General features: G+C 44.7%; 1 protein-coding gene across 1 annotated transcript; it reads left to right on the top strand.

Moving 5' to 3' along the window:
- The first annotated feature begins 4,127 nt into the window (after positions 1 to 4,127).
- On the top strand, positions 4,128 to 8,289 carry LOC114511559 (tripartite motif-containing protein 72-like). Its single transcript, XM_028530286.2, has 4 exons — positions 4,128 to 4,195; positions 4,577 to 4,973; positions 7,947 to 8,042; positions 8,131 to 8,289. The coding sequence occupies exons 2-4, from the start codon at positions 4,584 to 4,586 to the stop codon at positions 8,287 to 8,289; spliced, it is 645 nt and encodes a 214-aa protein (XP_028386087.2). The 5' UTR covers positions 4,128 to 4,195; positions 4,577 to 4,583.
- The last annotated feature ends 15,226 nt before the right edge of the window (positions 8,290 to 23,515 follow it).

Here is a 23,515-nt window from a genome sequence, read left to right as displayed (position 1 = left end):
GCAATACATCACATAAATAAAAGGAAACACAAAAACCACATATCATATCAATCAATACAGAAAAAGCATTTCATAAGGTATGGCACCCATTTATGATAAAAACACTCAGCAAAGTGGGAGCAGAGGGACCATACCTCAACATGATAAAGGCCATATACAAGAAACCTGCAGCCAACACCATCCTCAACAGGCAAAACCTAAAAGCTTTCCCACTAAGATCAGGAACAAGACAGGATGTTCACTTTCACCACTTCTATTCAACATAGTATTGGAAGTCCTAGCCACAGTGATCAAACAAGAAAAAGAAATAAAAGGCATCCAAATTGAAAAAGAGGTAATAAAGCTGTCACTGTTTGCAGATGACATGATAGTATACATAGAAAACCCTATAGACTCCACCAAAAAACTACGTGAGCTAATAAATGAATTTGGCAAAACAGCAGGATACAGAGTCAATACTCAGAAATCAAAGGCATTTTTGTATATCAACAATGAAATATCAGAAACAAATCAGGAAAAAAATCCCATTTGCTATAGCAACAAGAAAAATAAAGTACCTAGGAATAAACTTAACCGAGGAGGGAAAAGACCTTTACTCAGAAAACTACACAACAATGAAGAAAGAAGTTAAGGAAGACACAAATAAATAGAAGCATATACTATATTCATGGATTGGAAGAATCAACAAAATCAAAGTGGCCATACTACCCAAAGCAATTTACAGATCCAGTGCAATCCCTATTACAATACCAATGATGTATTTCACAGATACAGAACAAACATTTCAAAAATTTTTATGTGTTAGGTTGGAGTTGCTCAAGAAAACAGACGGACTCAGTGAGCTAAGAAGAGCAAGGTTTATTAGCGGGGAATAAGATGGAAACTGAAGCCAAATGAGAGACGTTAAAGGGAAAGTGGGGCCAACAAAGGGAGGTTGGGGAGCCAACCAAGAGGGGCTGGGACTTGCTGGATTGTTCTTAGCTCAGGGTTTTTAAATGCAAAAACCTGCAGTAGGGGTATCAGAGTCTGATTGACTAAAGCTGGTTGCTGGGTGAAAGCTGCATCCTGTTATGCTGGATAGGCTGACCCCAGACCCTAATCTTCCTGGGCAGGGTCTGCAGGTAGATTCCCATGGTGCCATTTTCTCACCTGGTGATTTTCATCCCTCCTAGACCTGCCTAGATCTAACAATATGAAACCATAAATGACTCCAAATAGCTGCAGCAATTTTGAGAAAGAAGAACAAAGTAAGAGGGATCACAATACATGATATCAAACAATATTACAATGTCACAGTTATGAAAAACTTTTTAAAATAGATGCGTGGAAATTTCAGTTAACCACAGTGAACTGCAGTCCAAAAACATTAAATAAAGACTACTGGTCAAGACAGCAGCTTCAGTAACTATGACTCACCTCCTCAAACAACCTCATCACAAATTACAACTAAAATACAGAACAACCATCACTCAGAACCATCAGAAATTGAGTTCAATGGAAGTCTGAACCATGGAATTAAAGAAACCACATCCATCCAGACTGGTAGGAGGGGTGCAGACACAGAATGGGCTGGTTCCATTTTTATCCAGGTAGGTGGATAAAAATTCAGGAGGAATATCTGAAGGGTAACGATTCCCAGCCCAACACCAGGCCCCCCAACCCAGGGTTCCAGTGCCAGGAAAATAAGTCCCCATAATTTCTGGCAGCAAAAACCATCAGGGAATGAGTTGGTGGAAGACACTTCTGGAGTCCCAAGCAGTTCCCCTTAAAGAACCCACACATGGACTTACTCAGACTCATTCCCTCTGAGCTCCACCCTCATGGTAGCAGCTTGAAAGGCACCAGTGACATACAGGGAGAAACTGAAGTATCTAGCATCATGGCAAGAGCTGTGGGAACAGCTTTCTCCCAGACAGAAATGTAGGCGAAGGCCATTGTCACTTTTCTGAGCTCTCTACCCACAGAGCCACAGAGCCACAGAGCCACAGAGCCAGCAGGTGGGTGCCATATCTGAGACTCCATCAGCCTGGCTAACACTGTTTGCTCTGCCTTGGAGATCCCCTGAGACTCTATCCCATCCAACTTACAGGCCCACTCAAGCTGTTAACCCTGACTTTTCCATATGAATGGCTGGCCTTGAATCATGCTCGACAATTTCCTAAATCCTCTGAAATAAGCAACAGATGGCCTCAGTGAGCCCCCAGTCCCTGCTGCAGGCCTAGCACTAGCAGCAACCAGCATAGATGCACATTTTGGCCTCACTTTGGAATCTCCAAGCCCAGCACAAGTAGCAGACATCTCAGATTGCTTTATAGTTTAGGTAGACCGGCCCTGGGCAAGACACAAGTCAGGGCTGACCTTGGCCTGCACCACCTGGGAAATTCCAGAGCCTGAGCACCCAGTGGAGAGCTACAGACCACATCAGAGCACCATTACTCAGCCACTGCACAGCTAATCCTCCACAGAGGGTGGAGGTTGGTGGTCAGGGATCACAGCCAGTCCTTGTAACTGACAGGCCTGGGTAAATCCCTCCTATTGATGTGCCAACAGCAGTCAAGGCTCAACTTGGGTATATCAGCCCACATGAAAGGCACACCTTGAGAACCCAGCCTGGGTGATAGGGGAGTCTATGCCCCTGGACCCTACAGGACACCTACTACATTAGGCCATGCTAGCAACACAGGGAGTCATAGCAGATATACCTAATACATAGAAACAAACACAGGGAGGCTGCCAAAACAAGGAGACAAAGAAACATGGCCCAAATGAAAGAATGGGTCAAAATTCCAGGAAGAGAACTAAACAAAAGGGGAATAAGCAATCTATCAGATGCAGAACTCAAAACACTGATTATAAGGATGCTCAAGGAAATTAGTGAGGACTTCAACAGCATAAAAAAGATCCTGTCAGAAACAAAGGACATGCTAATTGAAATAAAGAACAATTTACAGGGAAACAACAGTAGAGTGAATGAAGCTGGGACTCAAATCACTGATTTGGAATATAAGGAAGCAAAAAATAGCCAATCAAAACAAGAGGAAAAAAGTATAGAAAAAACACAAGTATAGTATAAGCAACCTATCATAGAACACAATCATTCCAACATTTGCATTACCGGGGTGCCAGAAGGAGAAGAGAAAGAGCAAAATATTGGATATCTATTTGAAAAAAATAATGAAAGAAAATTTCCCTAATTTGAACAGACATACAAGTCCAGGAAGCACAGAGAGTCCCAAACAAAATGGATGCAAAGAGATCCACTCCAAGAAACATTATAATTAAAATGTCAAAGGTTAAAGACAAAGAGAGAATCTTAAAAACGGCAAGAGAAAAGCAGTTAGTTACCTACAGGGGAGTTCTCATAAGACTGTCAGCTGATATCTCAAAGAAAGTTTGCGGGGTAGAAGGGTTTGGCAAGAAGTATTCAAAGTGATGAAAAGCAAGGGCCTACAACCAAGATTACTCTATCCAGCAAAGCTATCATTTAGAATGGAAGGGAAGATAAAGCACTTCCCAGACAAGGTAAAGCTAAAGGAGTTCATTATGACAAAAACATTATTATAAGCCCCTTAAAGGGACTTATTTAAGAAGAAGATCAAAACTATGAACAGTAAAAATGGCAATAAATACATAACTGCCAATAATTGAATCTAAAAAGCAAACTAAACAAGCAAGCAGAACAGAGACAGAATCATAGATGTGGAGAACATTGGGATGGTGATCACTGGGGAAGAGGGTCTGGGGTAATGGGGGAAAAGATGAAGGGATTCAGAAGTACAAACTGGTGGCTACAGAATAGGCAGGAGGATGTTAAGAGGAAGTATACGAAATGGAGTTGTCAAAGAATTTATATGCATAACCCATGGACATGAACAAAACAGGGGGATTCGCCAGAGGAAGGGGGGGCAGGGTTCTGGGTGTACAGGGGCAAAGGAAAAAATGGGACAACTGTAATAAAATAATCAATACAAATAAAATAAAATATTAAATAAAAAAAATAAAAGAACAGTTTCCAGAAGTGATGGGAGGCAGAGGCAGGGCAGCTAAATGTAGTCCTGAGGCCAGGGTTCAGCCTCGGAGGATCTGTCTGCTGTTCACTGCTGCCCATCTCCCGTGCTGTTTGAGAGTCCCCTGTCCTTGTCCTGGGCTTGTTCCTTGCCTCTCACCTATCTTCAGACACAACTCTGACGCTGCTGCGCTGCCATTAGTTAGGCCTGACTCTGACTGAGCCTCCCGGGAGCCTCTTTTTGCCCAAGGTCTCCAGCCAGACCTGTGAGTCCCGTGGATCCTGCGGGCCTGGAGTTATGGGGGAGGGGAGGGCCGGGGATCCTGGGGAGGTGAGTGCGGCTAAGGAGGTTAGGGCTGGGGGCTTTGGAGAATTTGGGGCTAAGACAGGGGTGGGCAGTGTGTAAGCCCGTGTGTTGCAACCCAGGCTTGCGTTTGGGTACTGGGGCTGAGACAACGTCCACGTCCACGTCCACGTCCACGACTGGCAGGCGGGGAGGTTATTTCTGGGGCTGGGGCTGAGCGGGTGGCAGCACGCTGAGCCTCTCTGACCAACCTCTCCTGTACCCAGGCCCACCATGTCGGCTGCCCCCAGCCTCCTGCACCAGGAGCTGTCCTGCCCGCTGTGTTTGCAGCTTTTCGACGCGCCCGTGACCGCAGAGTGCGGCCACAGCTTCTGCCGTGCCTGCCTCAGCCGAGCTGCAGGGGAGCCGGCGGCGGACGGCACGGCGCCCTGCCCGTGCTGCCAGGCACCCACGCGGCCGCAGGCGCTCAGCACCAACCTGCAGCTGGCGCGCCTGGTGGAGGGGCTGGCACAGGTGCCGCAGGGCCACTGCGAGGAGCACCTAGACCCGCTCAGCATCTACTGCGAGCAGGACCGCGCGCTTGTGTGCGGCGTGTGTGCCTCGCTGGGATCGCACCGCGGCCACCGCCTGCTGCCTGCAGCTGAAGCCCACGCGCGCCTCAAGGTTTGGGACCCTGGCGGCCTCTGGCGGGGGTCGGGTCGTGTGGGAGTGTAGGATGGGGCAGGGCCCATCAGGAGGTTACTGCACTGACTGGACTCCGAGCTGCAGGGCCCGAGGCTCCTGGTGTTTCGGGGGTCGCGGGAGGGCCCAGGGAGCGAGGGAATGGGAGGCTGATGAGCTGAAGGTGGGACCTGGCAGAGAGGGAGAGCCTTGAAGAGTTGCCCAGGGGCGGGCCCTGGTGGGTCTGGTGCATCGCAACCTAATTTTCCAGGCGCCTAGGCACGCAGCACCCGCTTCTCTGAAACCGGATTTGGCTCTGAGGCTGAAGTCAAGATTGTTTTTAAGGGGACTTGGGGCTAATATGGAGGCATAGGTAGATACACTGTGCCTCCTCACACAACCAAGATAGGGACAACAATAATTTAGAAACAGAATAGCAACCAGAACTGACAGAAAATTGAACTGTATGGAAGTCGGACAACCAAGAAGTTAAAACAGACACGTTCATCCAGACCGGCAGGGGGGGCGGAGTTGGGCACCAGGGTGCTGGGCACAGCATGGAGAGCAAAGAGGGTTAGGACCGGGTGAGTAAGGCATCCGGGGCATGCAAGACCACAGTGGGTGGACCCTGATTGTGCAGGTGGCAACCAGCAGACCCAGCAAGGTGGCAATTGTGAAGCAAGGCACTGCCTGCAACCCAGGATCACAGTGCTGTGAAATAGAGCCTTGGGACACTGATTGAAAACACCTGTGGGGTTTGAGGCACAGGGAGAGACTCCCAGCCTCACAGGAGAGGTTGTTGGAAAGTCCCACAGGGTGCACAAGTCCACCCACAAAGGAACTGGCACCAGAGGGGCCCACTTTGCTCCAGGGAAGCAGCAGAAGGGACTGAGGACTGAGGGAGAGCAGAGCAAGTGCCATTGTTCCCTCTCAGACCCCACCCCCACATGCAGTGTCACAACCCAGTGACTAGGGTTCCCCACCCTGGTGAACACCTAAGGCTCTGCCCCTCACATATAACAGGCACAACCAGATCAAAGAAAAAAAAAAGCTGGCCCAAACAGAATTGAAAGCCTCACAAGCACTACTTCTAAGCAATCAAGAGATAGCCAACCTATCAGATGCACAGTTCAAAGCACTGGTGATCAGGATGCTCACAGAATTGGTTGATTTTCGTCACAAATTAGATGAAAAAAATGAAGGCTACAATAAGTGAAATGAAGAAAAATGCACAGGCAACCAATAGTGATGGAATGAAAGCTGGGTCTCACATCAATGGAGTGGACCAGAAGGAAGAAAGAAACAACCAAACAGAAAAGAATGAAGAAATAAGAATTCCAAAAAAATGAGGAGAGGCTTAGGAACCTCCAGGATATCTTGAAACGATCCAACATCCGAATTATAGTGGTACCAGAGGAGAGGAAGAAGAGCAACAAGTGGAAAACTTATTTGAACTAATAATAAAGGAGAACTTCCCCATTCTGGCAAAGGAAATAGACTTCCAAAAAGTCCAAGAAGCTCAGAGAGTCCCAAAGAAGTTGGACCCAAGAAGGAACACACCAAGGCACATCATAATTACGCTAGCCAACGTAAAAATGAAGGGGAGAATCCTAGAAGCAGCAAGAGATAAGGAGTCAGTCACCTACAAAGGAGTCCTCATCAGACTGTCAGCTAATTTCTCAAAAGAAACCTTGCAGGCAAGAAGGGGCTGGAAAGAAGTATTCCAAGTCATGAAAGGCAAGGACCTACATCCCAGATTACTCTATCCAGCAAAGTTTTCATTTAGAATGGAAGGGCAGATAAAGTGCTTCTCAGATAAGGTGAAGTTAAAGGAGTTCATCATCACCAAGCCCTTATTATATGAAATGTTAAAGGGACTTATCTAACAAAAAGAAGATTAAAAACATGTATAGTAAAATGACAGTAAACTCACAATTATTAACAACCACACCTAAAACAAAAACCAAAGGAAACTAAGCAAACAACTAGAACAGGAACAGAACCACAGAAATGGAGATCACATGGAGGGTTATCAACAGGGGAGTGGGAGGAGGAGAGAGGGGGAAAAGGTACAGAGAATAAGTAGCATAGACTGTAGGTAGAAAATAGACAGGTGGAGAGCAAGAATAGTATGGGAAATGTAGAAGCTAAAGAACTTATGACACATGGACATGAATTAAAGGGGGGGAATGTGGATGGGAGAGGGTGTGCAGGGTAGAGGGGAATGAAGGGGGGGAAATGGAACAATTGTAATAGCATAATCAATCAAATATATTTTTAAAAATTAAAAAATAAAAATGCAAAAAAAAAAGATTGTTTTTAAGGGAAGTGAGAGGAGGCTGCCAATTTGGTGCAACCACCAGCGAGGTGCAGATGACTGGTCCCATTCTGCTGAAGAGGAAACTGAGGTTGGAAGCCATGGAACCCCCTAATTCCAGGGCCATGCACCTCCCAGCAAAGAGTGGCTTTGGCAGGCGGTATTAAGACCTCCCCAACAACCTGCACTTCAGGAGCCACAAACTGGTAGCCCATTGTGTGCAGGGAGGCTGATTGGAGTGTTTTGCTAATGTCCTGCTTTTAAGTGTGGCGTGAAGCCCAGGAATAGGAGGAGGTTGAATTTCTTCTTCACATATCCTACATTCACCACCTGAAGCCTGCCAGTGCCAACTTCATACACCTCTGGTGGAGGAGACCCAATCACACTTGGGCTTGTCACCCTCATAATATCCTGTGCTGGGCGTGACTGTTGAGGGGATGAGCTCAGGCTAAAGAAGACATAACCTGAACAGGCAAGTGGAAGGTAAGGCTTCCTAGATGTCAAGGACCAGTACTAGCGAGGGCCTGGAGAGCTGCCAGTGGATTTGGGAAATGGCAAGATGCCAGCTTGGCTGGAGGAGGAGCTGGCATTGAGATGAGTCCTACAGGGTGGGGTGGGGGGGAGGGCAGCAGCATCACTTCTTTATGTCTCACCCCCAGACACAGCTCCCACAACAGAAGCTGCAGCTGCAGGAGGCATGTACGCGCAAGGAGAAGAGTGTGGCTGTGCTGGAGCATCAGCTGACAGAGGTGGAGGTGAGGGGCTTAGCCTGGCAGAGCCCAGGGACAGAGGGTCCATGCTGGGGGTCCCCAACCGAGTGCTTTTGCCTGTCTGCCCCCACAGCAGACAGTGTGTCAGTTCCAGGGGGCTGTGGGGGAGCAGCTGGGCAAGATGAGGGACTTCCTGGCTGCACTGGAGGGCTCCTTGGACAGTGAAGCGGAGCGTGTGCAGAGTGAGGCTGGGGTTGCCTTGCGGCGGGAGCTGGGGAGCCTGAACTCTTAACCTGGAGCAGTTGCGGCAGATGGAGAAGGTGCTGGATGAGGTGGTGGACAAGCCTCAGACTGAGTTCCTCGTGGTGAGCACTGGACGATCTTCTCTCTCTGCCCCTCAGCCAGGGTTCAGGCCCCAGAGACCTCATCCCATGATCAGACAGGGACCCTGAGATCCAGGGAGGGCAGGGACAAGCCAGGGTCACACATGGAGGAGGGGTGGGCCCCAGGACTGCCATTATGGTTGTTGAGGTTAGCCATTGCACAAGGGCACTGTATCTAAGTGGGTACCATTCATATCATAGACGATGTAGGTTTGTATATTTCTTAGGGCAATCGTCTATCACGTGGAATTAGTTTCTTGAGGAAGGGGTACCTTTTTCTAATTCACACAGAGCTAAAGGGCTACAGTTGGCCTTGAATTCTGGGTTTCTTTGCTTTTCTGGTTCTTCCTGACCCCATACTTAGCATTCTTGATCCACCCCATCCTGAGAAGTCTCCAGTGTCCTTCCTGCCTGCCTCACCTCTGTTTTCTTTCTCTCTCTCCAGAAACACTGTCTAGCGACCAGCAGGTGAGATCATCCTGTCCTTTCCCTTTTCCCAACTTGCTCTGGCGTTCAGGGACCCTGGCTGGCTCACCTCCTATTCACAGTATGCCTGCCTACTCCCATTTAGTCCACTGCAATTTCCTGCACTTTGTGTTGAACATAGAAACGAACCTGACCTGCTCCTTCTCCTCAGGAACCCCCCAGACAGGTGTGGGCAGGGACATAGGCATCACGGTGTACTCAGTGCTGCCTGGAGGGAAGTGGGTGGCCAGGGCAGGCTTTCCAGAGGAGTGTACATTTGAGTTGGACGCTGAGGGAGGAACTGGAGTTAGCTAGGTAAAGAGTTGGGGGAAAGCATTTCAGGCAGAGGGAACACCAAGTGCAAAGATGGGTAAGAGGGAGGACAGAAGATGAAGTTGCTGTGGCAGGTGGTGACAAACTGTGAAGAGTGGAGAGGCTTGGACCTTATCCCCCCAAAAAAGACTTTAAAAAAATGTTATGTACTTTTAGAGAGAGGGGAAGGGAGGGTGAAAGAGAGGGAGAGAAACGTCAATTGGTTACCTCTCACATGCACCCCGACAGGAGCGAACCCACACACAGTAACCTCGGCATGTGCCCTGACCAGGAATTGAACTGCAACCTCTGCACTTTGCAGGATGATGCCCACAACTGAGCCACACTGACCAGGGCCTGTGTGGTTGCTTCTACCTTTGAATGGCAGGACCAGGAATCTTGGGTCAAGCCTCAGTATTGCTAGACAGTCTTCTTTCTTTTTTTAAATTTAAACCTTGTGTAATTTTATTTTTTAAAAGATTTTATATATTTATTTTAGAGAGGGGAAGGGAGGGAGAAAGAGAGGGAGAGAAACACCAATGTGTGGTCACCTCTCATGTGCCCCTTGTTGGGGGCGTGGCTTGCAACCCAGGCATGTGCCCTCACTGGTAATTGAACCTATGACCCTTTGGTTTGCAGGCAGGCACTCAATCCACTGAGCTCCACCAGTCAGGGTTGCTGGACAGTCTTACCACAAGGGTTCAAAAACTCCCAATGATTTTTGGGGCAATGCTTTGTCAGGATTTAAAAGATGTAAAACTAGAAAAAGGAACTGTTAACAATATGTAGATATATCATTTAACTAATACTATAGCCACCTGGAACCATTTGGCATCTTGTGGCTATAACGTATCAGCACAGAAGACCCAGATTTGCCAACAAGCTGTAAGGTTTCTTGGGTTTCCACATGAACCTGCAAAAGGAGTCTTATTTACTTGTCAAAGAAACTAGATCACACTTTCCAGGGTGGTCAGCTGGCTTGAGAGCTGTGGTAGCCACCTGTGAACTCCTATAGGAAGCTGAAAAGTTTTCCTTGGGACAGCCAGTCACCATTTATGCAGCCCACCAAGTACTGAGCTTGCTAGAGCAGAAAGGAAATTTGTGGCTCACTGCTAGGAGAATAAGCATGTACCAAGAAATTCAAAACTGTAAGTAAGTTAATTCCTGCCTCCCTTCTCCCAGAGCCTGACTCAGCTGTGTTAATGCATGACTGTGCTGAAATAATTGATGAAGTTTATTCTACCAGAATTGATTAAAATAAAAAAGAAGGAATGTGTATCTGAAAGGAAAGAAGACCATTAACCTCCAATAAAAAGGAAATTAAGCATGCAACAGAAAATTTAAATTATTAGAGGCTGTTCAAGTACCTTTACAGGTGGCAGTTATGCACGCCCAGGGCATTGAAAAGAGGACCCTGGATCTAGGCTCTGCGACTTCCGGCAAGATGGAGGAATAGGTGGACGTACCGTACCTCCTCGTACAACCAAGATTAGAAAACCAATAATTTACAACAATAATTTACTATCAGACAACCGATAGTAACGATCCGGCAGAGGATTTATCTGAATGGAAGTCGGGCAGCCAAGAAGTTGAAGTAGACGCGTTCATCCGGACTGGTAGGAGAAGACCAGCCGGGCGGGCACGGGGCTGGCTCAGGTCGGCGGCGCAGAGGTCAGGGGAAGGTTTGGCGCAAAATCGGCGTAAAAGCCATCTGGGGGCACAAGAAGGCAGCGGTGATCCCGGAGTACGCAAGCTGCGGCTGGCAGACCCAGAGGGGTAGTGATTGTGGACCAGGGCAGAACTCACGGCCCAGAAGCCCAGACAAGGGCCTGAGTCCAGGGGAACAGAACTACCGCCATTGTTTTCTCCCGCCCCGCTCCTGCTCATGCCCCACCCCACATATAACGTCACAATCTAGCGACCGGGGTGCCCAGCCCCGGTGAGCACCTAAGGCTCCGCCCCCCACCGTAACAAGAGCAACCAGACCAGGGAAAAAAAAAAAAGGAGAGACAGGGGGGAAAAAAATATGTTTTCAACAGAGCAGATCAGTCCCCCAGGACTCATCCTTTTGAGCGACCAAGAATTAGCCAATCTATCAGATGTGCAGTTCAAAACACTGGTGATCAGAAAGCTCACGGAACTGGTTGATTTTGGACGAAATTTAGATGAAAGAATGCAGATTACCATAAAACAGATGCAGGAAGACACTCGGAGGAGAGCCAATAGTGAAAGGAAGGAATCTGAGTCTCAAAACAATACAGTGGACCAGAAGGAAGATAGAATCAACCAAGCAGGAAAGCATGATGAAATAAGAATTCAAAAAATTGAGGAAAAGATTAAGAGCATCCAAGACACCTTTAAACGTTCCAATATCCGAATTATAGGGGTACCAGAATCGGAGGGGGAAAAGCAACAGATTGAGCACGTATTTGAACAAATAATAAAGGAGAACTTCCCCAATCTGGCAAAGGGAACAGTCTTCCAAGAAATCCAAGAAGCTCAGAGAGCCCCAAAGAAGTTGGACCCAGGAAGAAACACACCAAGGCACAACATAATTACATTAGCCAAGGTAAAAACGAAGGAGAGAATCCTAGAAGCAGCAAGAGATAAGGGGACAGTCACCTACAAAGGAGTTCCCATCAGACTGTCAGCTGATTTCTCCAAAGAGACCTTACAGGCAAGAAGGGGCTGGAAAGAAATATTCCAAGTCATGAAAGACAAGGACCTACATCCCAGATTGCTCTATCCAGCAAAGCTCTCATTTAGAATGGAAGGGCAGATAAAGTGCTTCTCAGATAAGGTCAAGTTAAAGGAGTTCATCATCACCAAGCCCTTATTTTATGAAATGTTAAAGGGACTTATCTAAGAAAAGACAATAAAGAAAAGACATGTATAGTAAAAGGACAGCAAACTCACAAATATTAACAACCACACCTACAGCAAAACCAAAAGAAACTAAGTAAACAATTAAAACAGGAACAGAACCACAGAAATGGAGGGCACATGGAGGGTTAGCAGCAGGAGGGTGGGAGGAGGAGAGAGGGGGAAAAGGTATAGAGAATAAGTAGCATAGAATGTAGGTTGAAAATAGATAGGGGGAGGGCAAGAATAGTACGGGAAATGTAGAAACTAAAGAACTCTTAAGTATGACACATGGACATGAACTAAAGGGGGAAATGTGGGTGGGAGGGGGGTACAGGGTGGAGGGGAGAGAAGGGGGGAAATGGGACAACTGTAATAGCATAATCAATAAAATATATATTTAATAAAAAAAAAAAAAGAAAAGAAAAGAGGACCCTGAAGTGGTTAGAGGAAACAATCTGGCTGATTGAGCAGCAAAAGAGGCTGCTAAAGGAACATTTATAAAACTTTTGGTACCTGTTCTAGACTTGTCACAATTTAACCCTGGATATTCGAGTGCAGACTTAGAGAAAGCTGACAGCTGGGGTTTTGATGAAGAAGGTGCTGAGAGTGGATGGAGAAAGAATAAGACAAGTGTTATACTGCTTCCTGAACATTTAGTAGAGCCAGCCATGAAGCATTTGCATGAGGCCACTCACTATGTATAGGACTCATTAACTGCATATATTAAACTGTGGCTCACAGGTCCTGAAATTTCTAAAGTCATATGAAAAATAATTGCTAGATGTGTTATATGCCAGAAGAGCAACCCCAAGCCAGAGTCCCATCAAAAGAAAGAAGGGAAACAATACCAGGTGATAGGGGACTCAAGACTTGGAAATTTTTAGCTTAAGGTAAAAAGTTATAAATCTAGCAAGTAATGTGTATGTTAAAGCTTTTGTTTCAGAAACTACAGATAAGGCCCATCCTGGCTCCCGGGAAAACAGCCAGCCTCCTGGGGCACTGATAGAAGATTACTGCCTGGGGACATCCAGACCTTTTGTGCTCTAGGAAGATACAGATGACTGCCATTCCTGGGAATAGCTAACTGCCCAGAACAGGTATGCTGCAGCTTCGCTCACCTAAAACTCCCTGAATTTCAAAGCCCTCACTGCACCTTGTGTATCCACCGACCACCTTATAAAAGGTCTGGCCTGGAAAGAAAAGACAAGATGGTCTTTTAGGGTATGAACCCACCATCTTCTCAGATCTCTGGCCATCTCAATAAAGTGCCCATAAAAGATTCAAATACTGTCATTTCTTATTGGATTTGGTAGTGACAGGCAGCCTGAATGCTTGTGTCTTTTCTGGTTACACAGGGACAGAGCCCACTTGAGGAATGGCAAATAGACTTTACCCAGATGCCAAGGGTCCGAGGGCAGAAATATTTGCTAGTTTTTATTTACATCTTTTCAGGATGGGTGGAAGCCTATCCTACTAAAATGGAGAAAGCCTCGAGGTAGTGACAGACTTACTGAAGGGCATTGTTGACAGGAGAGGCCTGGTTCTTCTTGCTGACACATGTAAAGAATTATAGATCAGCAAATCTATTAGCATGTAATCAGTTTATTAGTGACCCGTTTCCATGGAAGAGAACAGGACTAGATAGAGTGGGGGGTGAAAGGCAAACTTTCAGAGCAAAGCAGAGCAGCAAAAGTAAGAGCAGCTGAAGACTGGGGTGGCAAGCCCCCCGAGTGGCCTGATGCTGGGTGGCCAGAGGCCCAGTGACCCAGGAGCCAAGAGCACCCTAACCCCCCAAGAGAGACTGAGTCCTTTGTTCTGAGGACTTAGATAGTGGGTGGAATAGGAGAAAAAAAGTTACATATTGATTAATGGGTAAATGTGGCGCCAGCTTTCCTGGGGGAATGTGACTACCCAAACTTAGGGTTGTGTGGGGGTCTGTTAGCCTGAGTCCTTTTCTTGCTTCAGACCCCATTTGTTCATCTTCTTGTAAAACAAGTACGTGACAGGAGGCAGTTATTAAAGTTGGGGCAGTTACCCAAAGTTATTTAAGAGCTCTTTCTGTAAGCATCAGGGACTCCCTCCTAAAACAGATAGTGACCAGAGGTAAACAATTCACCAAAGTTGTTTTATGGGCTTCTTCTTTGGGCACTGGGGACCCTCTCCCACATTCAGGCCCTGGGATGAAAGCACCGTTTCAAGGCTTTCTTTCCCAGATAGTGGAAATGCTACACAGAATTCAAGGATTTCCCTTCTTTCTTGCTAACACAGTGTTTCTTGTGATGTTGGAACACCTGGCAATATTATCAGACCAGACTCAGGACTGCTGAGTTAGCATGTGAGACATGTCTCCTTCCTCCTCCTTGCCTCGGTTTACTATTTATTTGACCTAAGTGGTAAAAGGTGTTTCCTGACAACCAGGGTGCTAGATGCTGGCCCATAACAGCAGCACAGTCTCACAGTTCTTCCTATTGCTGTCTTCTGCCTCAGCATGATTCCTTGCTTTGGCCTACCCAGCAGCATCCAGAGCAATAATGGACCTGCTTTTGTTTCAGAAATTACACAGAAGGTTAGTTAATTTTTAGGAATCATGTGGAGACTCCACATGGCATGGAGACCTCACACTTCTTGGAAAGTAGAAACAATGAATCACACCTTGAAGAAAAATATAGTCAAGCTGTGCCAAGAAACTCATTTCTATTAGGATCATATTTTACCTATTGTCCTATTCAGGATAAGGGTGGCTCATCAAAGTGGGATTCAATTGAGTCCTTATGAAATTGTGTATAGGTGACCATTTCAGGCTATGATTATGGTGGGAGATATGTACATAGATCAAGAAGAAAAGGTAAAGAAAATGTACAACTTTTAAGTTAGACCTTAACTGTGATCAGTGACCTTGCTTGTGATACTCTCCCCTACAGATTGCTACACTCCTTTGAGCCTGGAGATAAGGTGCTACTCAAGACTTGGATGACAGCATCTCCAGAAAGCCAACTAGAGGAAAAATGGACTGAACCTTGGGATGTACTCCTTACCAACCCCCACCATCTTGAAGCTAGCAGATATAAAACCTTGGATTCATCACCAGAGTAAGGAAAGCACTGGAGGAATGATGGACCACTGGACCTCAAGAAGACCTGGAAGTCATCTTTCAAAAACAATAACTTGTATTATTTTCATTACTTTTTGTTTAACCCCATGTAATGGAGAGTTTGTTCCTTTCAATGAGATGAAAATATATGGGTATATTTAGCAAAAATGTTCTGAACAACTCTGAATTTTATCTTTCAGGAGGAACTTATGTTGAACAAACTTTCACTACATGTCTTATAGGTGTTTGTACTCCCCTGGAAAGCCTTTGAAATTATACTGTGTTTAAGCATATCAATAAGAAAATGACCTACTCTGATATTTATAACTGGGGACCTGTGGTAACTCTAAAGGACAGGAAAATGTTTTCCTTTAAAGTCACCAGTGTAGCCCCAGCTGGAGAGTGTGTGACTTGTGTAATGTGTGGTAAACACTGTTTTAGATTAATTGCAACACCACCACTAATGCAGCTTATGTCTTTAGTCATGGTGTCAAATTACCTGCAGGGTGGTTTCTAATATGTAGAAGGACTGTTTATTCAACTGTAAAATTATTACTTCCATATGAAACTAATCTCATAGAAGTGAGGTAATTAGAAATTAACCATGGGGAATACTAGGGGAAGTCACAAGTTAAAGATTTTAGCTGTAGTTATAGTTGACAAGCTTACATGATTAATGCATGCAGGAAGCTGTTGTTTCAGGAACTGGAATACATGAACTGTGTGACTCTAGGAGGTTGACAAGCAATTCAACCTCTGTGCCTCAGGGGGTCTGCATGATAATATGTGAGCCATGGTGTTCCAGGAAGGCAATATCCATGAAGTAGATGAGGAACTGTTGATCAGCAGATAAAGAAATACTAGGAAAATTGCTGCTGGACTGTGATTCTTGTCTAATTAACCTACCTTTTTTCCAAATGCCTTACCTACCCTTTTCCCCTCCTTATAAAAAGGTTGGCTTGGGATGACATGTGAAGCCGATTTTTAGAGTACACAACCCTCCATCTTCCCAGATCGCCAGTATCTAAATAAGGCACACATAAAGATTCAATCTTTGTCTCTGCTTATTGGTTCTGGTAGTGGCAGGAAGCACAGATACCAACTTTTCCAGTTTTAAAAATATGAGGTTGAATGCTGCTTTTTATTTTAAAATTTTATATTTTGTTCACCATGGATTTTTCACATTAATTTTTTAAAAATATTGCATTCAAATGTCATTTACCTTGATTACTAAGTTTTGGGGCACCACCTTAAATTCCGTGCTAGAGGCCAGGGGCTCACTCACTTCACTTTAATCCCAGCCCTGCACCCGGGGGGTCTCTCAACCTCACCATCTTAAACCACCAGGGCTTTCCAGCCATGGATTCTCACCACTGCCTTCTGCCACTAGAGAACGCTGTCATCCTGCCACAGCACCTCATGTCATTACTCTCCATTCCCAGGTGAGATGTGTCTGGAAGGGGAGGAGTGTGCTCAGGGGTGGAGACCCCTGATGGAGGGGACTTTGGCCTCATGGGTGTGCTGGGCCCTGAAACCTTTCCCCAGAGGAAAGATTGCCTCTAGCCATTTCCTTTCACATTCTTGTTGGAGGATGGGATGGCAGTTCCTACATGGCTCTTTGTGGTGTGCTCACTGCTCTGACCATTTTGCTCACTTCTTGGGAAGGTCCGCATACAGGTGGCAGCATGCATTTGGGAAGTAACAAACAAACAGGGCAGACTGGGAATGGAGCAGCCCTTTGCTGAGGGGTGAGGATGACTGGGACCTTTGGTATCCCAGTCTGGAGGGCACTGGGGATGCCCATATGTATGGTTTTGGGGGCAGGGGTCAAGGCACCTCCCACTCCTAGTGTTATCATAGATAGTTGGCTAATTATTACTTAAAAAGAGAGCAAAGGGAATTAGATATTGAGCTTAGTAAACTGAGGAGCATGAGTCTGTTTGCTTCACCAGGAAGCTACAGCCTCATGCTCCAGGGGATCATAGTAGTGTTCCACCAATGGGATTAAACTACATTTCCCAGCAAGTGCATGGAGGCTGCCAGCCGAGAGGCCTGAGCAGCATCCATGAACACAGCTCCCAGCCACAAGGACATGGCCTCTGAGCCAGTATGTTCCCCTGAGGGTGGCCCTTCTCTGGGTTGGGAGCCTCTGCAATGCCACCCGATGGCCCTTGTGGAGAGTGGGGGTGCTCCCCCAGGTGTCATGCAAAAGACATGTGAGCTGGGGATCTCACTGGGTCAAAGCTAGCCAAGAGCAGCGCCAGAACATTTGCTTCCACCCAGCCCTTTTTGCCCCTTTGGTGGTATACCCTCCATAATACTCCCCCTACCCCAGCATACTGGTGTTATCAAAGGTGGAAGGGAATGGACAAACATTTCCATTGTCCCTCTCAGCTTTCCACTGAGAAATGAATCTGCTTCAGCTTCTCTAACTTCATCAGTATCAGTAGATGGTCATTGGTGCCAACTCAAAACCAACAGGAATCCCCAGTTTTGGGTGTGGTGAAGAGGGAAACTTTATTCAGTGCAAACAGCTCAGTTGTAGTATAGCTCTGTTGTGAGAACAGCACAGCCGTGAGACAGCTCAATAATGTTATAGCACAGCTGTGAAGCGAGTGAGGTGGCCCTGGGATAAGATAGCTCTGTTCTGCTCTGCTCTCTTTGGGCTCTACTCTGCCCTGCTGAGAGGTCCACGTCCTTGGTGGTTCAACTCTAGCCAGAAAAACACAACATTCAGGAGAAAGGGAAGTATAGTTCTCCAAGCCAGAGGGGAGCTGACTTATATAGATAGAAGTCCCCCCGGCACCTGGTCTACTAGAAGGCCCCTAGCCTCCGACACCTAGTGGACCCAAACTGGTCTACTCTCACATAAATGAAAAACTTGAAATCCTTGCAGTTTGATTGGTCCAGAAAGCACTGTCCTGACTAGTCAAAATGGAGTTGCTCTGACTAGTTGGTGAAGATGCTAATGTGGACATAGTTGCACAGTCCCAATGTCAGGGAAAGCCCCAGTCCTATTTGTTGAAATACAATTCTAGACACTCCTTTATAAGTAAGTGTTGGCTCAGGTGTCGGGAACAGTACAGACAGGTAGTTCAGTTAGGGAGGCAGGCAGTTTAGTGCAGGCTTCTGCAGTGTGGTTTGCATGAGAGGCCCCTGTTTAGAACTAGTTGGTAGGCTCTGTTTTTACATTTGAGCCCAGTTATCCATCAGGAGCCCTCCTCAGTAGGCATCTTCTATCTCAGGGTCCACATCAGTAACCAAGAGAAAATAACGAGTTTTCCTAAAATTTCTTAGTAAGGCACAGATCATGGGGGATGATCACATACAGACAGGACTTATAGTCTTAACACTAAATGCTAATAGCAATGCCTGTTCTTAACATCCTGATAAAAATCATCTCAAAGAGTTTCAAACTAATTTAATTGTTTCCAGGCCCTAATTAAAATTTCTCTCAAGATAACTCAACCTTATCTTTTCTATGCATTCCTTCCATTTCATGTAAAACTGATAATCATTGAACTGTATGTACCCTAGTTGAAACTTGTAATGCAGCAGATGCATTTTTAGCTTACTCCTCTGCCTGTATATAAGCACCCACCCCACCCCCTTTTCTGAAAGTGGAACACTATTTCAAGGCTTCCTGAAGCTCTGCTCCTCAGGCTATAGCCCTCAGCAAGGCCTTAATAAAAATCTTTTTATTATTTTCAAAGATTCAGGTTCTTTTTTTTGACATTTACTTGGGGTAGTGAGGCAGATCCAGAGTGAGCCCACCCACACCACCTGAAGTTCGACAATGCAAAAAGTGGTCGGATGAAATCGTACTTGATTTCTGTGAAAGGTTAAAAAAAATCTTTAAACAATATTTAGGAATGACACCCACTATCCTCCAGAATCACCAAAATGACTCTAATCAGTTCAACATTTTTAAATGAATGAAGAACTTGTCCCTTTAATAAAATGATACAACTTCAGCTGGGCCACAGTACATTCTAACGAATTAGTAGATGTAGCCAATCAGCTATTTAAAACCATTCAGAAGAAGGAAAAAGCTGAAGCCACAAAAATTATGCATTTACAATTATAATAAGTAATCAAACAAAGCTAAGAAGAAAGCCTATGCTTGCAAAAAAGAGAGGAGTCTCTTTTTATTGTAACAAGCCTGGCCACCTCAAGGATTGCCAGAAACTAAAATGGGATCTTGAGAGAAAAAAGAAATAAAACAAGATGAGGGCTGCTCTGAGGAATAGAGAGGGGCATTTCTCCTCCTCCTTACTGATACCTTGGGAGAGATAGAAATAACTAAAAGAGGGGAAACTACTATGGCTTTCATCAACACCAGAGCCACACTATCTGTCTTTAACCCTACCTCCTTTGTTGCCCTGGCCCTTGGAGTAAAAATACAGTACAAATGGTAGGGGTTTCAAATTTGCCCATGTCAGTTTTTAAATCAAAGCCTATTACTTTCAATTAGGAAATCTAACAAGAAAACATGTGTTTCTCATAGTTGAAAGTATTCTGGTACATTTACTAGGCCAAGACTTTTTAGAAACTCATGATGCCCAAAATTTTTTAATTTTTTATTTATTTACTTTTAGAGAGGGGGAAAGGAGGAAGAAGAGAGGGAGGGAAACATCAGTGTGTGAGAGCTACAGTCATCAGTTGCCTCTTGCACACCCCCAAATGGGGACCTGGCCCACAAACCAGGCATGTGCCCTGACTGGGAATCGAACCAATGACCTTTTGGTTTGCAGGTCGGCGCTCAGTCCACTGAGTCACACCAGCCAGTGCTCATATTTTTTTAAACAAGAAGATGAAATGTTCTTACAATTAGAGAGTTCAGACTCAAACTATGATCAGACAAATGAAAGGATAGTAATTATGAAACAAACCAATGAAAAAGAAAAAGGTTGGAAAATGAACAAATATTACAAAGTGTGCCTGACAAATTATGGGTCCTCTCTATTTCAGAATAAGAAAAATCAAATCAACCGCTCCTATCAAAGTAACTATTAATATGATCAAACCTTTGATGAATATACACAATACCTGTTAATACCAGAAGTATTAACTGGAATTAGAGCCATTATCCAGAACTACCTTAAGAAAGAATTAATAATTCTTTGTAATATGCCTCCTCTACCTGTAAAAAAGCCAAACTGGAAAGGCTGGAGATTTGTACAAGGTTTAAGGGTTATAAATAATATAGTAGTTCCTCTACAACCAGTAGTCCCTAATCCATATGTCTTACTTTCTGCCATCCCAATAAATAGTAATTATTTCTTGTTAGTAGACTTATGTAGTGCATTTCTCCAGCATTCCAGTCAGCAAAGACAGACAATATCTTTTTGCCTTCACTTTGGAAGAACACCAATATATGTGGATTGTTTTATGACCCAGGGATATGCTGAAAGTCCCATTTATTTTTCTCACATATTAAAAACGAACTTAGATGACCTTAAATTTCTAAGAAATTTTACATTGATTCAACATGTAGTTGATCTGCTTCTACGTTCTGAAGCCGTTAGACTCTCAAGATACTTTTTCCTTATTGCAACAATTGGCCTCAAGGGGGCATAAGGTTTCTAAAGACAAACTTCATTTTGCCTAGCTCAGTAATGAACAATTAATATAAAAGGATGGACTGTTAATTAATCCTGAACAAATCAAAGGAGCTTTAGCTTTCTCTCTTCCAAAATCAAATGAGGATTTTTATGACTAACAGTTTATTGCAGCAATTAAGTACCAAATTTTTTACTTACTGCTCAACCTTACGTGCTCTACTCAGATTGGATCACCTGACCCTAATGAATGGACTCCAGAAGGTTAAAACGCTGTAAGTACTTCAAAAACCAACTCAACTCAAGCCCCAGCTTTTGGACACCCTAACTATCATTTGCCATTTTTTCTTTTTATATGTAAGGATAAAGGAAACACTTTAGAAACAATTACCCCCAAACAGTGTGATCACCATTGGCCTATAGGGTAGTATAGTCAACAAGTAGATTCACTAGCCAAAGGACTGTCCCCAAGGATGAGAGCTGTCTATAGTGACTCCGTCCATTATGCAAGACTACTGAAGAAATTGTCATGGGAGCCCCCTTAACTATCTATGCCCCACATTCACTTGAGACTCTCTGAAACTCTCACCATATTCATCATTAGTCAATCAGCAGATTAGCCTCATGTGAAGTACTGTTGCTTTCTGTGCTCGTGTTCCTTTAGCTCCATGTAATAGTCTTAACCTTGGTGCTTTGTTTCCTTCCCCACAGAACAAAGATGACCGTGACTGTGTGTTCCCTTACTTGATTGTCTTCTGACTCTTAGTGATGATTGAAGGGAGACACCTATTGATAATACAGTCCTAATTTGGTTTACAGATGTATTCTATTTAAAGGACAAACAGGGAAATTATCATTCTGGGTATGCCATTACCTCTTTAGTTGATGTAATGGAAGTTTTTATCTGCCAGGAATAAAATCAGCACAACAGGATGTATTAATTGTGTTAACTTGGGCCTGTGATCTAGCTAAAGACCTGACAGCAAACATTTATACTGACAGCTACTAGGCTTTTGGAGAGCACGTGGTTTTGGCATGCTATGGAAACAAGAAGGTTTTATGGATTCTGCATCCCACCCTAATCAGGTCTGACCTCTGATCATGCCCACCTCTCCCCAGATTTCTCACCTCACCCTATCCCATCATATTCTCTTATGCATCAATTTTTTCTTTCCAGTATTCATCAGCCCTCCCTCCTTCCTCCTCCACCTACCCCACACCACCCCAGCATTCCTCTCTGTTGCCAGTGCTACTGCCTTAAGTGCAAATCCTTGTCATCACTTACCTGGATTATTGCAAAGAACTCTCAATCACCCTCCCCTCCAGTCTATGTATTCTGGTTCGTCATCCATGTAATCCACTAGTTAGATTCCTTCCTTAAATCTCAACTCCAATACTAAATCTGGTATCATTTCCCTGCTTTAAAGCAGCCATGCCTGCCACCCACTCCACTCCCCAACATAGCCTACAGGATAGAGTTCAAGTGCTTCAGCACAGCCTGCATAACTTCTCAGTTTAGCTTTGCCCTACCACTGCAGCTTCACCAGTCACGGCCTTTCACACCTCTGTGCCTTTGCACTGGTTTTATTTCTCTCAGCTGCCCAGAGTGCTCTCCCTGTTTTCTGTCACCCACATTTGTCCAAATTATCATGTGAGCCCCAGCTCCACTGAAAGCTTTCCCAAACTCTCATATCCTACTTGACGTGGTGACTGCAGTAGTAGTACTGTGAGCCATTGTGAATGTCTGGTCACAAGTCTGTCTCCCCCAGCCGACTGAGTGCCATGACAGCAGGGACTTTGGCACAGTGCCTGACTCACAGAAGGCACTTAATAAATACTAGCTGAACCAAGGAACCACTTCCAGTTGCTCAAGTTTTTTTTTATGCTGATTCTGGTTTATTTTATCCTTATTGTCCTCCTAAGATACAATGTGGATGTACTTGGAAAGTTAACGGAAGTGCTTTGTCTTCCTGGTCACTTTGCCTGCCATTCAATGATTCAATGGTTATTTCTATAGTAATAAAAGAGAAAAGTAACTGAAAACAATGCTGTTTATTTGTGTCCAGTGAATTTCAACCCCACATTTGTTTGTAGTAATGAGATTACCACAAATTGCCAGGATGGTCTCATTAAATTTTCAGCAGCATCAGTGAGAGTACAGAAAGGCCTTCAAGGGTATTTTCAATAATCAGCATTTGTGGTGGCAAAATACTGGTTTAGGAAAAATCTGAGATTAATAAGTCACCATTTTAGGACCTCTTTATATACCAGCTGGCCTAATGAGCACAGCACATAGGATGTGAAGTGAAGGTCTCATGTGGGAGCAGCAACTTCAGACTCTGGCCCGTGGTAAAACTTCAGCCTTGGCTTCAGTTATAGGAGATGAGGCCAACTGTGAGCAAGTGCACCTACCTAAAGTGTTCAGTGTCCCCAGCATTAGGTACATATTTTAGAGACATCAGGTCACAGCACATAGATTTATTTTGATACATAACAATACACTGTTATGAAATGCAAGAAGAAAATAAAAATACAGTCAACCATTTAACCTTTATCAAGTTTGAATACTCATATATCTCAATGTGTAATTTATTTGACTAACTTCATTTTAATAAATAGTAGATCCCTTCACTTCAAGTATCTATCCTGTTTAATACATTAAAGCCACACATACTACACAATGTTTATTAAGGACATTAATAGCTATTATATCCGCAAAGCAAGGCAAAAAGGGTTTCAAAAAACATTTCAACATGGATCTCAGTACAGGGGAACAGAAATTGGAAATTTGCTGGCAAAAGTTTAGAGACACACTATAGTTTCACAAAAAATGTTCAGCAA

Source organism: Phyllostomus discolor, chromosome 3, assembly GCF_004126475.2.
Source record: "Phyllostomus discolor isolate MPI-MPIP mPhyDis1 chromosome 3, mPhyDis1.pri.v3, whole genome shotgun sequence".
Lineage (NCBI taxonomy): Eukaryota > Metazoa > Chordata > Mammalia > Chiroptera > Phyllostomidae > Phyllostomus > Phyllostomus discolor.
Note: the sequence above shows the minus strand (reverse complement) of the source record. Positions and strands in the feature narration are given on the sequence as shown.

Excerpts from the sequence above, each read along its gene's own strand:
- LOC114511559 (XM_028530286.2), top strand. The coding sequence starts at position 4,584 with ATGTCGGCTGCCCCCAGCCTCCTGCACCAGGAGCTGTCCTGCCCGCTG. Across the intron at positions 4,974-7,946 it reads AAGCCCACGCGCGCCTCAAG|ACACAGCTCCCACAACAGAA; the intron begins GTTTGGGACCCT and ends TCTCACCCCCAG. Across the intron at positions 8,043-8,130 it reads ATCAGCTGACAGAGGTGGAG|CAGACAGTGTGTCAGTTCCA; the intron begins GTGAGGGGCTTA and ends CTGCCCCCACAG.